At 41.6% G+C, this 17,624-nt stretch overlaps 1 protein-coding gene across 5 annotated transcripts in view; it reads right to left on the reverse strand.

Annotated features, from left to right (window-relative positions):
- nfatc2.L (nuclear factor of activated T cells 2 L homeolog) overlaps nucleotides 1-17,624 on the reverse strand; it is an 87,118-nt gene that overhangs the window by 47,945 nt on the left and 21,549 nt on the right. For 3 of the 5 annotated variants that reach the window (XM_041576173.1, XM_041576172.1, XM_018234936.2), the window contains exons 2-3: nucleotides 9,772-10,714; nucleotides 8,773-8,941 (exon numbers count right to left, since the gene is read on the reverse strand). In XM_041576173.1, the coding sequence (XP_041432107.1) occupies nucleotides 8,773-8,941; nucleotides 9,772-10,714 (1,112 nt within the window). The remainder of the gene's footprint in view (nucleotides 1-8,772; nucleotides 8,942-9,771; nucleotides 10,715-17,624) is intronic. The other 2 variants (XM_041576175.1, XM_041576174.1) reach the window with 1 other exon arrangement.

Here is a 17,624-nt window from a genome sequence, read left to right on the forward strand (position 1 = left end):
GAAGGTGGAGCATTAATACATGACATAAGCAGTCTGCTTATGGTATTTTAGAAAAGCCAGGGAGTATTTAACACAAGAAGTGGGCAGGACTAGAATCAAAGAGGAAGCAGGAGATTATTCAATATCACCTTTGTTTTTATAGCACCAGAACCTGCACATCCTGCCAACTCTTTAATCTGTTTCTGATATATAAAGAGGAATTTAATTCTCCTGAAATTCTCCTTTTATTTTACAAACAGACCCTCTGGCTGCGCCGGGAGCGCCCGTGAAATGCTGACCGTGGAAATGTGGTTGATTCAGACAACCGCAGAGAGTTCAGCGTGGGAGGCGCTGCCAGTGAGTGGCACCCAAAGAAAGACTATCCGCACCGCACTGAAACCATCTTATACCCCAAGGGAAATCTTAAGGTTGCAGTTCAGCGTGTGTTTTATTCCTCATAATAAATAATCTGAAGGCGACAACGTCAGAATGAAATTATTATATAGATTTCCCGGAGATACTAAAATACTAAAAAAAAGACTAATTTACTCTATTGCAAATGCACAGCATATTGGAGTGCATCAAACACAACAGGGCCCAAAGCAACCACTCATCCTAGTAAGTGTAAATTCAAGCCCACTGTGTGATCTAGTGTTGGACCATGGACCTCTCTTGTCATATCAGTCACCACAATATAGTCACAAGACCATCTAGGACTGCAAATATGGGGTTCACTCAAAATCTCACTTTAACTGACCTCACTGGGCTTCGAGGAACATTTTTAAGAGCATATTAACAGTCATACCATCATCATGACCTAACTTTCAGCCTGAACTTTCTCCCATACACTCCTGCTGGAAGCTCCACACTTTGAAGGCTCTGCAGGAGATCTACCCTTTCAATGTGAATTGCATTATCCCACAAGCAACAAGAACAAGATCTATAGAATATTTAGCTGAGCCTGGTATTATATGTACTCACATCCAGGGTCAGAATGGCTTGCTGTCACCAGAAGTCTAGGGGGGCCCAGCCGAGAAAAATTCCCATGAACCCTTTCTTATTTCAACCATAATCCTGTATGACACCATCGCACTTAGCAGAGTGGGCACTAAATATCATTTTCTCTGTTCAGCCCTAGGAGGCCCAATCCAACATCTTATTTATTCTTTAGCTACTGTAGAATCTTGGGCCCCCAAAGTTCTTGCACAACAACTCCTAGCTTCCACAGATTAATAAGGAATACAGCCTGCTGGTAGTTTTCAGATAGAAATACCCAGAGACCTAAGTATTATGTAGTTATTCTGGGGCGTGACGACTTTCTTCTGCTGTTTGCTGTGTCCAGTTGGAATATTTAGAGCTAAACACCTTGTACAAAGATTGTCAAATATGGACTCCATCCCCTTGGCATGCTCTCTGTCTGCTCTTTTATGAAGCTATAGCCCAAAATTTGCCTGTTTCAACTCTGGGCAGACTGGAAACCACAGCAATCTGGCTTATGGCTGCATCCTTCTGGGAATCAGAGGCAAACAGACCTACTCAATGACTCTGAACATTTCATAAATGAAATTTGTACAGTTTAATAAAGTAGGTGGAACGAAGGCTTTGGAGAGAAATACTTGCATTGTAAATATATATAATGTCTCTGTCCAAGAAATATGGGGGTCCTGTAGACAGGGCCGGACTGAGAGTCAAAATAGGCCCTGGCATTTGAGGTACAAAGAGTCCCAATCGGCCTACACGGAGGCCCAAATAGACCCCACCAGCCCACTAAATACTGACTTTCTATGGCACTTTATAGCAGCCCCTCTGGCATTTGCCAGAACCTACAGATTGCCAGTCTGGGCCTGCCTGTAGAGGTCTACAAAAACAGGCAAGCCTTCTAGCGTTCAGCATCTTGATAACCATGACCTGTTTTTGGTCAAACTCTGCTAACGCTACACTTTTTGGTCAGATGACTGAACTTCACTGCAATTGCATTTTTTTGCTCTTTTTAGGCAGGGGGACTATTGTTCCATCCTGTACAGGGGCAGTCAAAGCAAGATTTGGACCTCAAACGGGATTGCCACCTTTTCTTCTGAATATCACTGGCCTGCAAAGGGCAGTTGGGGGCAGGGACTTCACAGGGGCAGGGTGGTGATATGAAATGTTCAGAGAATGGATTGGACGTGGGAATGGGAGGATCGAGAAGGACTAGGAGCTGTAGGTTGTCGGAGCAGGAACTGAAAACCTAAAATGCTGGGCTGGATAGCCAAGGTGGTCAGGGAAGGTAGAGATTGATAGGGAATTAAAAGATTACCAGTTAGCCCATTGCTGGTAAATAAGGTGCCAACTTAGGCAACCCTAGCCTCAATGTCACTTAGAAAGAACCTCTTGCTCTGGTCATTGGGCCATTCCATATAGCTGAATGTGACCCAAGACTTCTGCGGTGGTCATGACCAGGGTGGTGGAAAGCAAAATAAACACAGTCTCTCAAGTAGTTTTTAAAGGTAGACTGTCATATGGGCATTAGCCATTTCCAAACAGGAGGTGACAGCACAAAATGGGGCTCCTTCTATCACCTACCTCAGAAAAACTGTGACCCTAGCAGGTAGGTCCCACTCCCACCTCCTCAACCCCACATAGGGCAAGGGGTGCTGTAGGGATACCCTGCATTTCTATTTATTTTATTGTAGTAAAAATGATGCTAAAATATTAAAACACAAAATCTCTCATCTGTCACAAATATATCCCCTTATCATATGTAAGTAATCTCCCAAGTAGATTTCCATATCTCCCCCTCTTTAATTCCCTGTACCTGCCTGGCACCTGCATAGAAATCAAATCCCCCCGGCAGGAAATAAAATGGTCGAGTCCCCGGCCGAACCACTTGACTTTATATAACTCTATATTCACCAAGTCTCAGGTTTCTATTGCCTTGAATAAAACTCGCCCACAATATAAAAGAGAGATTTGGAAAGCGGCGGAGTTGCTAATAAGACATTGCACCTGCAAAGGAAATTATTTGCATTAAGAAAAAAAAAGGCGAGCGAGTCACAATAAAAGGCCTATAAACCCGACGCAGGGCTCAGGCTGGAGCGAAACCAACTGCTTTGAGTCACATTTACCATACAAGCGGTGGGCCAGACGTAGCGTCTGTCTTTCTGAACTCTATTTTGGGATTTAAAGGTCCTATTTTTTTTTTAACTTGAAAAATAAAATTTAAAAAAAAGGGTTCTTAATCTTTTTATTTAATTACTGTGATATTATGACCCCGGCCAGACGTGTTTAGTTTGGTCTGTGAGGAGAGGGAGCGAGAGGCACTTTGGCCAAACTTTCCCCCCACCTTTCCCTGAAACAAGGAGGCTTTTCTTTTTCAGTGCCTTTTGCAAGCAAGATTTTAATCTGCATGGATTCAAAGCTGCCCTTAAATAAACAGTAAACTGAATTCAGCCTCTTTCTCTTCTTCCTTCTTGAAATGCCTGCTTGTGGGCTGAACCCAGCCCATTACTCAAATAGCGGCCACAATCACTAAAGTGTGCAATTAGAGAGCAATCATTTCTTAAACTGGTGATGCAAACAGGGTGCCAACCACAAAGTTCAAAATAGGGTGCAGGGTCTGCTTCCAGCCTTCCACTAGTTACCCACTGGGGCAAATCTACTAAAGGGCGAAGTGGCTAGCGAAAATTCGGCAGTGTGACGTCATTTCGTTACTTCGCGATTTACTAACGGGCGCTGGCGTAAATTCCCTATCGAAGTGGACCTACTCTAGCGCTACTTCGCACCCTTACACCGGCCGAAGTTATGGCCAAGGGAAGTAACTACGCTAATTCACTAACTTACGCATTTTACTGAACGTTACCTCTTGCGCCAGACTTGCCTTCGCCACCTCAGACAAGGCCAAGTGCAATAGAGTAGATAGGACTTGCTTCAAAAAAAGTTGACATTTTTTCTAAGTCCTGAAAAACGCTTGCGTCTTTTACTTTTTTAACGGTGATAGGATGAAAAAGATCGTAAATTTTTTTGGGGGTACCCTCCTTCCCCCCTACATTTCCTAACATATGGCACCTAAACTATACAGTGGGCAGATGTGTAGGGCAAAATATCAACTCTATTTTATTTTATGAAGCTTTCCCAGGCTTGTGTAGTGTAATGTATTTGCTGCGTCCATATACGTCCATTGTACTTTAACTTGGCGCCGTATGCAAATTAGACAACGCTAGCGTAACTTCGCTTTGCTTGACAAATTATCAGTAGCGCAACTTCTCTACCTTTCGTCTCCCTGAGCGCAACTTCGGATTTTAGTGAATTAGCGGCGCCCTGGGAAACTTCACCTGGCAAAGTGCGGCAAAGTCACCGCTGGCGCAACTTCGGAGGTAAGTAAATTTGCCCCACTCTCTCTATTTCCTTAAGGTAGGCATAGATGTAACATTTACGATCTTTCTTGGAAATGATCTTTCCAAGAAAGATCCTTTCGTTTCAATACACTCGAGCCGACCGATATCCAAGTCTTCTGCCCATATCGGTCGGCTCTTTTCCCAACAAACGCACCGAATATTGTACGAAAATTAGTTTTGTACGATATTATCTGTGCGTCTATGGTCACCTTTAGACAACCAGCCAGCAATCAGTTCAGAACATTCTAATATGTGGGTTATACAGGGTCGGACTGGACCCGAACTGAGAAAAATCCCTGTGCACCTGACCCACACTGTAGTGAAGAATCTGCAGACGGGGAAGCGGTTTGGACAGATTTCAGCGCCAGGCAGTGGTGGTGGGCGGAGGTACGCCATAAAGGGTTCACAAAGGGTGCTTGTTGTGTCCGGGCCCATGCGGTGAGGTTTTAGGAGGGACCAGAAACTACAGTCCAACATTGTTGCCACCTAGCCCTATAATATAAAAGAGGGACAAATACCCTGAGAATTATATGTATTACCTGGGGGGTATATGGTTCAGTAGGGTATGATAATGCTTAAGACTATAATCCCTGCAGCCTACCTATTTTACAGAAGATGGCCCTCTGAGCATCCAGAATACAATCACCCAGATGTCATACACATTAAATAAAGGAACAATATATCCATCTAAGAGCCTGGATTTCCTCCATCTTCTGTTTGTGCTCTAATGCACACGTACCAGTCTTACCCCCCTGTAGGCCCTTCTTCTTGGCACTTGATTCTCTGCAGGAAAGTACAAAACCTCCGTATTCTCAAAGATATGATTTATAATAACACACAATTCAGAACTGGCTACAATTGATAAGGATTGCTCCCTCCAACTGCATCCAGTTGGCACCAACAAACCTTCTAATTTCCCTTCTCTGTCAGGGTTGCTTCCTTCCTCGGATGAGCCCAGGCACCTACAACACAAGCGCTCGAGACTTCTCTGCACTGAAAGAGGAAATTAATGAGCCTTCCGGTGTTCAGCCACATCTTCCTTAGCCTGGTACTTGACATACCTCAAAATGTCATTTCAAATAAACACACGTTCAAAACATATTGCTTGGCTCCCTGCACATACTAAACCAAAAAAAAAAAAAAATACTTCTTAAGTCTTCTTACTGCTCCACATAAGCAAATATGCCTATTTTTTAGCCGAATGCAAGTCATCATATCAAGTCCTAAAAGCTTTGCAGAAAACATTGCTTCTTATTCTTAATAAATAACCACTAAACCCAAATATTTTCCTAACTGCCCTTCAGACTGGGCCCCTTAGCTCATAACAAGGTTACAGATATATAGAAACATTGGGGTAACAGTCACCCTGCTATAGTTCCAGGGGTACCCAGGGTACAAATAATCACTCACCCCAAATCTCCCCCTAACTGACCTTCAGACTGGGTCCCCTTAGCTCATAACAAGGTTACAGATATATAGAAACATTGGGGTAACAGTCACCCTGCTATAGTTCCAGGGGTACCCAGGGCACAAATAAGCACTCACCCCAAATCTCCTCCTAATTGGCTTTCAGGCTGGGCCCCCTTAGCTCATAACAAGGTTACAGAAATATAGAAACATTGGGGTAACAGTCACCCTGCTATAGTTCCAGGGGTACCCAGGGCACAAATAAGCACTCACCCCAAATCTCCTCCTAATTGGCTTTCAGGCTGGGCCCCCTTAGCTCATAACAAGGTTACAGATATATAGAAACATTGGGGTAACAGTCACCCTGCTATAGTTCCAGGGGTACCCAGGGAACAAATAAGCACTCACCCCAAATCTCCCCCTAACTGGCCTTCAGGCTGGGCCCCCTTAGCTCATAACAAGGTTACAGATATATAGAAACATTGGGGTAACAGTCACCCTGCTATAGTTCCAGGGGTACCCAGAGTACAAATAAGCACTCACCCCAAATCTCCCCCTAACTGGCCTTCAGGCTGGGCCCCCTTAGCTCATAACAAGGTTACAGATATATAGAAACATTGGGGTAACAGTCACCGCTATAGTTCCAGGGGTACCCAGAGTACAAATAAGCACTCACCCCAAATCTCCCCCTAACTGGCCTTCAGGCTGGGCCCCCTTAGCTCATAACAAGGTTACAGATATATAGAAACATTGGGGTAACAGTCACCGCTATAGTTCCAGGTGTACCCAGGGCACAGATATAAAAAAAAAAAAAACTTCAGATTGGATCTCCTCTTTAAATGGGGTACCCCTATCATGGTCTATAAAAGGGGGTGTGGGATATGAGAAAATGAGCAGGGATGAGGCAGATTGAAACTAATATTTGGGGTAAACTGGGGCAATGTAAGAAGGCTGACAGTTTTGGCCTCATTAACTGTCACAAAACACACTTTGTTTTCTAACATTGTGACAACATTGCACCGTTATAGTAAATGTATTTCAGGAAGTGTGCCAGTGATTATCTTACGGATATATCAAGAATATCTGCATGAACATCTCAAATTGAGTGCGAACTGTTCTGTTTTTATGATTAAAAAAAAGATAGTTTGTGTACTTTTTAGTTTAGTTAGTAGGGTCCCCTCCCTAGAGATTATTTGTCTCCAACCAAATCAAGTCACCCCTTGGGTGGTGGTTCCTGCCAACTCAGTTGCCACTGAAGAAAAAACTTGCTCACCTACAATTGCCCATTTAGACCTATGATGATCTCAAACATCTGTCCAGGCCCCCTGATACAACACCCACCTGTCCCCCCACCCTGAAACTAAAGAAGGCTATAGTATTTGTTTTTTAGATGGGGTCAGTGACCCCCCCCCCCCATTTGAAAGCTGGACAGATAAAGAAATAAAATATAAAATAAATAAACCAATTGAAAAGTTGCTTCAAATTGGCCATTCTATAAAATAATAAAAGTTAACCTAAAGATGAACAACTCCTTTAGGCGACAAGATGAGCCAATAACACTTGTATAGAAGCAAAGGTGAAAACAAACTTCTGCTCACCGTGAGTCTAAAATAAAGAGAAAAGACAAACGTAGAAGACTTTTCAGCTGCTCAGGGGGGTGTGGGGAGAGCTTGATATTTTTAGCCTAAACCTCTGCTTATTTTCTCTGTCTAAACAAAGGACTATATATTGCTCTGCGTTTGGCTGAGTGCTTGGAATCAGCTTGGCGCTTATACAAATAAAGTCCATCAGCGCGCCGCTTTATCCGTAACTGCACCTGTCTGCTGCCACTGGGCTTACAGGCTCCTTTAAGCCAACAATAGCAGATCATTCATCCGTGCTCCCAAACACATTTGTTTAATTTAAAAAGGAAAACAAAAGGCCTAACGTGCAGGATAAAGATGAAGGTCCTCAATGAACACGTTGTGATATGGAGCTTAGTGAATTATACCTAGAATTAAAGGTAACGGTCCATGTACTTCCAGTGGTTCCAATATGAATATTGTCCTGTAGGCTGGGATGGAAGACTTCCTATTAACATTTAATTTAAGTGAGAACATTTCAATTAGGTCCTTTTAGGTTCCCTATGGCAGGAAGAGGAGTTGTTAGGTAGTTAGGAGATACTGGGACACGCAGGTGTACTGCTGTTTGGCACCGTGCCTGATCCAACTGGATAATGCAGCATTTCTTTGTGTAGTGTGGGACATGTTCACGGTCAAAACCTGGACAGAATAATCTACAGCAGTGATCCCCAACCCAAGATTTGCCACCCCCTTTGATGTTGCTCCAAATGGTCTCTAATAATTTGCTCATAATTAAATGCCTAGCTTTAAGGCAAGTACAGGTTAAACAGGTGCTGGTGGCCCACATAAACCAATGACACTCCTTACTTTTCAACCCCTAGCAATGTTAATCCTGCTGGTGTTTGAATGTGACTCATGGGTATGAAGGGTTGATGACCTCTGATCTACAGTATAGTCTCTGGTGGACCTTGTAGGTAGGAACAAGCCACACACTTAGGTCTCCAAAGTTTTAATGTTAACCATATCATTCTAAGTGTGTAGGATACTGGAAACACATCTGCACCAATACCTTGAAGAGCAAATTGCCAGATTCTGCATTCACTTCCTCCAAGGAAAGGAGGAAGAGTAGGGCCAGCTGGTGGCAGAAAACATAAGAGACTTTAGACTGCTAGACTGTAGAGTCCCATTGGCATATATCATTAAGAGACTGACTGTTCCACTGGAAAAGTTACCAGAATCAACCTCCCTAGTTAAATATGTCAACATCATTCAAGTGAGCAAATCATGATGGAAGGAAAAGGTGCTCAAAGTGTGGTACCAGTGTACACTTGAAGCCCAACTGGCCACAATAGCTTGTTAGGTAGCCTTATAGTTCAGATTAGGCAGGTGACTGATTATTCTATATATACACTATATATATGTCATTAACCAATATTAGGAGAGAGTCTTACCTGAACCACTGGATGACCCCCATTAGGTGACTTTACGGCTCCACGACTCCCCTCCGTCTCATAGTGTGCACGATGATGGGGCTTAGGATGCACTTCTATTTGGAGTTCGTAAGACCCAACCTGAGTTGGCAAGGGCCACTCAAGAGGAGGAAGGGAGGTGACGGGTATGCTGTGTGGGAGAAATGAGATACACAATTTCAGATCTTCTACTGGAGAATGATATCAACATCAATAGTCAGTTTGGTACACCTGCCCTGGAAGGTGGGTGGACTTGGGATGGGTTTTGGGCATACACTACCACCACCATACACTACTTCACTATAGGCATAGAACCATAAGAAGACCTCTGCATGACACTGGGATGTAAGGTAGTGGCACAAAAGAAGTCTGTTCTTAGTAAGAACCACAAGGAAGCCTGTCTGGAGTTTGCCTCACCAATTCTCAAAAAGCTTGAGATAACCAAGTTATCACAAGGGAATTCGTTTTGTGGTCAGATAAGGCCAAGATAGACTTTTGCCTAATACACCATATCCAGAGAGAAGATTGGGAGTGGTAGTGCCATGCTATAGGGCTGCTTTTTATTTGGGCATCTCGTTAAGATAGAAGAAAGGATGGTGCATCTTGGAGATCAGCAGGACATTGATCCCAGACATTAGGGAAAGTAACTCTGGAACATCAGGAACAATCAGGTGAATGCCCTACATGGCCCAGTCACTGCCCTGGTCTCAGTCCAACTGAAAACATACCATAACTTAGACCCACAGCACATATACAGAATAACAACAGAATGTGTAGAAGGTTCTTAACACATACCCCCAGGTCTCATAACCTTAAGCAACCAATCAGATGTTTTTATTCCCAGAACAGACTATTACATGAGTGGTGGCTATTAGTTACTAGATCTGGATGTGTCTGCTCTGGTTAGGGCATTACCCAACTTATTTATATGCTTGAATAACAGATAGTTATATTGATAGATAGAAGCTATATTTAGTTTACCTGTAGTAAGGCATGGCAGGAACCAGCTGCTTTGGCCACGAAGGCGGCATCAGTAGGATTGACCCAGAATCCACATTTTGTCTCTCCTCCTTTTCATAAGGGCCCAAATATTCTGTGGGCTGATAAATATGGCAAGGCAGATTCTTATGGGAAGACACTGGAGATGGTTCTGGACTAGTTTTCCATATTTTCGGTGGGACACCACATGAATGGTCTGCAACAAGGCTATTCATGGCGTCCATAAGTGTTGAAGAGGAAGAGTGAGAAAAACCCAGGCTTGAGTTATCGTCCCGTAAATGGACCTGTGGTGAAGGCTGTGGTGAAGGCGACCTTCTTTTTGAGCCTGGGGATGATGACCGTGATCTTGGGCGAGACGATGGAGAATGTGGTCCCAGGAAGGTGTCCTCTGTCATGCTTTCTCGTGGTGACATTATTGGAGAAGCTCTAGGAGAATAATGAGGATTGATGTTTTGAAACTGTGGACACAAGTCATCATTAGGCCCATTGGGTGAGACACAAGGTGATGTGTAAGGAGAGAAATTGGTCTCGGAAATGAAGCTGGCGGAAGAACCACTGCTAGCAGGGCTCAAGCAAAGCGGTTCTCTGTAGCCCTCAAACCCAGGGACAGGCAGTGTAACCCTTGGACTAGTAGCCGCTGAGTTTGTGAGGAACTCTACAAATATATCTGATTCTCTGCTGCGACCACCTGATTGAATCAGTTCATGAGATGGAGTGATCTCAATCCTTGGACTCAAAGCTGAAGCCCCACAAGCCTTCAGAGGGTCCAAGAAGTATTTTGACCCTACGCTATCTGTCTGTTCATAGGTGCCCATGGCATCCCTATGGTATGGCAGGTTACTGTATGACTTGATGAATAATTCGCCATGAGAATACGCAACTCCAGGTGGTGGGCTGATGGTTTTATGTGAAGGATTCGTGTCTTCTGGAAAAAAGAAGGCTCTCTTTAGGACTAAGTAGGAACACATTACGGACAATTGAATAAATTGCTACTGGACATTACAATTCCTTTAGTATTGTGCTTTCATTATGCATAAATGTTATCTTAGGATTTATATCTCTTTAATACAATTGATTATTCTTATGAAGGCTTCAAGAGCTACTATGCAAGCTGACCACTTTGGCATTCTTTAGCAATCTAAGCTGTCTTATCAACTATAGGTATCAGTGTTGTTAATGTTCTAGTCTTTAAGATAAAGGGTAAATTGATTTTGGTCTGATTGCCAAATTAATAAACCGTTATCTGGTCAGCTTATTCATGGGAGGCTCTGGCCCTGAGAGTTTAGCTAGACTTCTTGCCGTAAAGCAAGACAACAATGCTTTAGTTTTCAAGAAAAAAAAGTCAAGATTAATCCAATTCAATATGACTATACCCAAAATACCATTCAAATAGTGGCGCTGTTCTATTCCAGCCCTATCGGCATAAACGGCCATCGGCTAAAACAAGTACTGCAACACATAAACCTATGTTTATTACTTCATTTGCAGGTTATTTGTATACCACCTAGGTGTGTCCAAGCACTTAGCTAAAATAGCAGGTAGTGTACTTTATGGCAACAAGATGCAATGCAAACTCTAACCAAGGTTAAATACTATCTGAGGCACAGAACATAAATCCCTTTTGTAAACAGTGATGTGTTTTTCTTATATGGCAGTGGTAGGCACTGGCATAATTATAGAGGCAGACCCAGTAGGGTGAGATGGAGACATTAGGGCAACATGGAGGCTGTGGGTCAAGATCAAGACTAAAGGCAAAGATGGAGATGGTAGAGTAACATGGAAACAGTTGCCAAGATTAAGACCAAAGATGGAGATGGTAGAGAGGCATGGAAACAGTAGGCAAGATCAAAACCAAAGACAAAGATGGAGATGGTAAAATTAGATCAACAAGTTATACACTAAATGGCCTTTAGTTTCCTTAACTGAGAAGGATCTAGGGGTTTTTGCAGATAACAAGTTGTCGAATTCTGTGGCTACTAAAGCAAATAAAAAAAAGGCATTAACTCATTAACTCAAGGGATGAAAACATAATTATGCCTCTTTATAGGTCCCTGGTGAGGCCTCATCTGGAGTATGCAGTGCAGTTTTGGACTCCAGTCCTTAAGAGGGATATAAATGAGCTGGAGAGAGTGCAGAGTCTAAGTGCAACTAAACTGGTTAGAGGGATGGAAGACTTAAATTATGAGTGTAGATTGTCAAGGTTGGGGTTATTTTCTCTGGAAAAAAAGGCGCTTGCGAGGGGACATGATTACACTTTACAAGTACATTAGAGGACATTATAGACAAATAGCAGGGGACCTTTTTACCCATAAAGTGGATCACCGTACCAGAGGCCTCCCCTTTAGACTAGAAGAAAATAACTTTCATTTGAAGCAACGTAGGGGGTTCTTCACAGTCAGGACAGTGAGGTTGTGGAATGCACTGCCGGGTGATGTTGTGATGCTGATTCAGTTAATGACTTTAAGAGGGACTTGGATGATTCTTTGGACAGACATAATATCAAAGGCTATTGTGATACTAAACTTTATAGTTAGTATAGGTATGGGTATATAGAATTTATGTGAAAGTAGGGAGGGGTGTGTGTATGGATGCCGGGTTTTCATTTGGAGGAGTTGGACTTGATGGACTGTCTTTTTTCAACCCGATTTAACTATGTAACAATGTATGGCCAGATTCAGACAGTAGGACAAGATGGAGATCAAATATGGAAATGTATGGACTAGATGAACACAGTAAAGCTTAATGAACATGTGCCAAAAAAATATGTTCCTTGTGGGGCCACAAAACGTCTTGGTCTAAGCTGCTCTTAATGCGTTGACCCTACAAAATGGGATGTGTGTGGCCCCATCATATCATTAAAAGGTGAGTTAATTTAGGGCTAAATCTGTCTTTTTGTTTTGAGTGTATGTTGCGTATTTTGTTAAAATGAGTAAGAAACACAGTGTAAAAATAAAGCCGTGAGCCTCCTAATGGGAACACTGGTATTTACGGCAGGATGTTATTCGGTTTACACTCAGTTTCTTGTACTTGCAATAATGAGTTTTTTTCCTGTTTTGCCTGCCTGGTACATTATATTGCATAGTTGCCTGCCAACTGCCTTTGTTACCGACATTCCTATCCCGTCCATAGCAACCACATGTACTGTCACCGGCCATTAGAACTTAAAGTCGTCTCCTCTTCTATTAAAGGGCTAGTTTATGCCTAAAGCATTCACACAATAAGCTATACCCTCATACTGTACTGTCTAAGAGAAACAATATGGCACCTCCTTCCCATATGTATAAATAGAAATATACAGAGAAGGAATGTTCTGGGCACACAATAAGCTATACCCTCATACTGTACTGTCTAAGGGAAACAATATGGCACCTCCTTCCCATATGTATAAATACAAATATAGAGAGAAGGAATGTTCTGGGCACACAATAAGCTATACCCTCATACTGTACTGTCTAAGGGAAACAATATGGCACCTCCTTCCCATATGTATAAATACAAATATACAGAGAAGGAATGTTCTGGGCACACAATAAGCTATAACCTCATACTGTACTGTCTAAGAGAAACAATATGACACCTCCTTCCCATATGTATAAATACAAATATACAGAGAAGGAATGTTCTGGGCACACAATAAGCTATACCCTCATACTGTACTGTCTAAGAGAAACAATATGACACCTCCTTCCCATATGTATAAATACAAATATACAGAGAAGGAATGTTCTGGGCACACAATAAGCTATACCCTCATACTGTACTGTCTAAGGGAAACAATATGGCACCTCCTTCCCATATGTATAAATACAAATCGACAGAGAAGGAATGTTCTGGGCACACAAAAAGCTATACCCTCATACTGTACTGTCTAAGGGAAACAATATGGCACCTCCTTCCCATATGTACAAATACAAATATACAGAGAAGGAATGTTCTGGGCACACAATAAACTATACCCTCATACTGTACTGTCTAAGGGAAACAATATGGCACCTCCTTCCCATATGTATAAATACAAATATACAGAGAAGGAATGTTCTGGGCACACAATAAGCTATACCCTCATATTGTACTGTCTAAGGGAAACAATATGGCACCTCCTTCCCATATGTATTAATACAAATCGACAGAGAAGGAATGTTCTGGGTACACAATAAGCTATACCCTTATACTGTACTGTCTAAGGGAAACAATATGGCACCTCCTTCCCATATGTATAAATAGAAATATACAGAGAAGGAATGTTCTGGGCACACAATAAGCTATACCCTCATACTGTACTGTCTAAGGGAAACAATATGACACCTCCTTCCCATATGTATAAATACAAATATAGAGAGAAGGAATGTTCTGGGCACACAATAAGCTATACCCTCATACTGTACTGTCTAAGGGAAACAATATGGCACCTCCTTCCCATATGTATAAATAGAAATATACAGAGAAGGAATGTTCTGGGCACACAATAAGCTATACCCTCATACTGTACTGTCTAAGGGAAACAATATGACACCTCCTTCCCATATGTATAAATACAAATATAGAGAGAAGGAATGTTCTGGGCACACAATAAGCTATACCCTCATACTATACTGTCTAAGGGAAACAATATGGCACCTCCTTCCCATATGTATAAATACAAATATACAGAGAAGGAATGTTCTGGGCACACAATAAACTACACCCTCATACTGTACTGTCTAAGGGAAACTGTAAGATTCTGTTATATTTTAATTATACATTTTACTAACAAGAACTAATTCCAATAGTATCCTTGGCTCTTAGAGGAGACACTGTCATTGAAAAACCTTGGTCATCAGTCTGGTGAATCCCTATTCTTAGGATTAGGGTCATTCCTTTACATTCTTGTAGATCTATTCATGGTCTGTATGGTAGAGTGTGTGTGTGTTAAATGACAGGACAGCTGTCTTATGTGAGGAGTAAGGAGAAACTATATTTGGTTTTTACTGTGATGCATGGCCTGGTCACAAAAGAGTTTGTACAGAAAAAACATGTATTGAGGTTTTTTCATACAATAATAGTATATATATTATACATATAAATAAGGAAAGGGGTGTTTTCTCTTCATGTATTTTGAACATATAAGGTTTTGTGATAATTTATGTATACTCATTTAAGAAAGAGTGATTGTTTTATATATCAGACACCATTTACATTATCCTAATGAATGGTCATTTGGACATATGCCAAAAGTAATCCTCTACTGCCCCCAAGAGGGGTAGAAACTTTGGAAGAAAATAAAAAACCTACCACAACCTATTTCTGGGAAAGTACTAATATGGACTTAACCACAAGTGATGGGAGGATCTAGAGGTGTTCAATGCATTTGTATTGGACTGAAAAAGTATATAAACTGACCTTCAAGCTAAGAAGATCAGAGAGAGAAAACCATCAATAACAAGGAGCAACTCTTCTAAAGGATTTTGTCATCAAGGACTGCTCTCTCTCTCTCCCATTACCAGCACATGAAGATCAACTGAGGTTGTATACCTGTTTTGCAATAACTGGATTTATCAAATAAATAATCTTTTCTTTCAAAAGGCATAACCCTCTGAATTTTATAAAGAAGTACAAAATAGGAGCAATATCCAATTTTGTTGGCGAGCAGTTATTTTTCCTACAGAAACAATATGGCACCTCCTTCCCATATGTATAAATACAAATATACAGAGAAGGAATGTTCTGGGCACACAATAAGCTATACCCTCATACTGTACTGTCTAAGGGAAACAATATGGCACCTCGTTCCCATATGTATTAATACAAATCGACAGAGAAGGAATGTTCTGGGCACACAATAAGCTATACCCTTATACTGTACTGTCTAAGGGAAACAATATGGCACCTCCTTCCCATATGTATAATACAAATATACAGAGAAGGAATGTTCTGGGCACACAATAAGCTATACCCTCATACTGTACTGTCTAAGGGAAACAATATGGCACCTCCTTCCCATATGTATAAATACAAATATACAGTGAAGGAATGTTCTGGGCACACAATAAACTATACCCTCATACTGTACTGTCTAAGGGAAACAATATGGCACCTCCTTCCCATATGTATAAATACAAATATACAGAGAAGGAATGTTCTGGGCACACAATAAGCTATACCCTCATACTGTACTGTCTAAGGGAAACAATATGGCACCTCCTTCCCATATATGTATAAATACAAATATACAGAGAAGGAATGTTCTGGGCACACAATAAGCTATACCCTCATACTGTACTGTCTAAGGGAAGAAGTGTCTTGCATCTCAACTACTGAAATGTCTGCAAGCAGCTTATAGTATAAATAAATAAACAAACAAACCAGTATTGATTCCAAAAGTAGAGGTAGCCCTGTATAGGTATAAATGGAATGCTTCGCTTCATGGGTCAGAGATAAGGATGGAATAGTATGTTTAACCTCACCTGGGCACAGGTGTGACTTACTGATTCATTCTCACCCCTGCACAGACAAGGCTATGCCTATTCAGCAATTTTAGGGGAAGGCAAGATTGTGTTTAAGGAGCTCATTTATTATCTTAGGTGCAAAAGTACACATCAACAGTAACCAATAACAACTAATCACAACGTTTCTTCCATAGCAATACACAACATAGAAAAGGGACAGAGACAAGGGGAAAATGTTGGAATGGTTATTGCCTGCTCTGCTCTCTTTTCCCTACAGAAATAGGGATTGGTAACACTAGATAGGTGCCTAATATACAAGGACAGAGACAAGAGGAAAGTGTTGGAAGGGTTACTGTCTGCTCTGCTCTCATTTCCCTACAGAATTAGGGATTGGTAGCACTAGATAGGTACCTAATATTTAAGGACAGAGACAAGAGGAAAGTGTTGGAAGGGTTACTGTCTGCTCTCTCTCATTTCCCTACAGAAATAGGGATTGGTAACACTAGATAGGTACCTAATATATAAGGAGAGAGACAAGAGGAAAGTGTTGGAAGGGTTACTGTCTGCTCTGCTCTCATTTCCCTACAGAAATAGGGATTGGTAGCACTAGATAGGTGCCTAATATATAAGGACAAAGACAGGGAGAGTGTTGGAAGGGTTACTGCCTCTTATTTGCCATATTACAACAGCACTTGCTTGGCACCTAATATATAAGAATGAGGTGATCTGGCAGATGCCATTCTAAAAACAGCAAGAAATATATTTCTAAAACTTGAAATTCAAATAAATGTGTTTGCAACCAATTAAAGCAGTTGAATCACAATGACATGATTAATAGCTTGCTTGTTGGTCGCCAATGGTTGTACATGATGCCCCCCCCAAATCCTTTGTTGACCATTTCTTTAATCTTAGTTCATTATGGAACACAGATGCCCTGGTGGTTAGCACTTGGCATGCAACGGTGCCCAGAGAGCGTCACGGCTTTGTTACTCTAATGCTAATTTCTTCCATGCTGGTGGCAAGTACAGATAATTTGAACAGCCTAAAAATGTCCTTGTGTTGTACCAGCCCTCTCTGCCCAGGGCATGCCATCCTCCTACAGAGATTCTGTTACTTGGGAAATGGGATATAAACTGCAAGAGGAACCCAAAGAACAAAAGCAACGTAGTAAAATGGAACTCAGATATACATTGTCATATATATTTCAGTTGTTCATTGCTGTATCTTCTCTTTTGCTAAAAAGTCATCCAACCCTTTCTTGAAGCTATCTAATGTATCTGCCAGCACAGCCGCTTCATGGAGAGAATTTCACTATAATAACAAACAAAACAGAATCTGCTTTCTTCTAATCTGAATGGATTCCCTTGTAGCTACTGCTGAATAAAAAGCCAAAAAGTTTATTGTATGGCC

The sequence above is a fragment of the Xenopus laevis genome, chromosome 9_10L (genome assembly GCF_017654675.1).
Source record: "Xenopus laevis strain J_2021 chromosome 9_10L, Xenopus_laevis_v10.1, whole genome shotgun sequence".
Lineage (NCBI taxonomy): Eukaryota > Metazoa > Chordata > Amphibia > Anura > Pipidae > Xenopus > Xenopus laevis.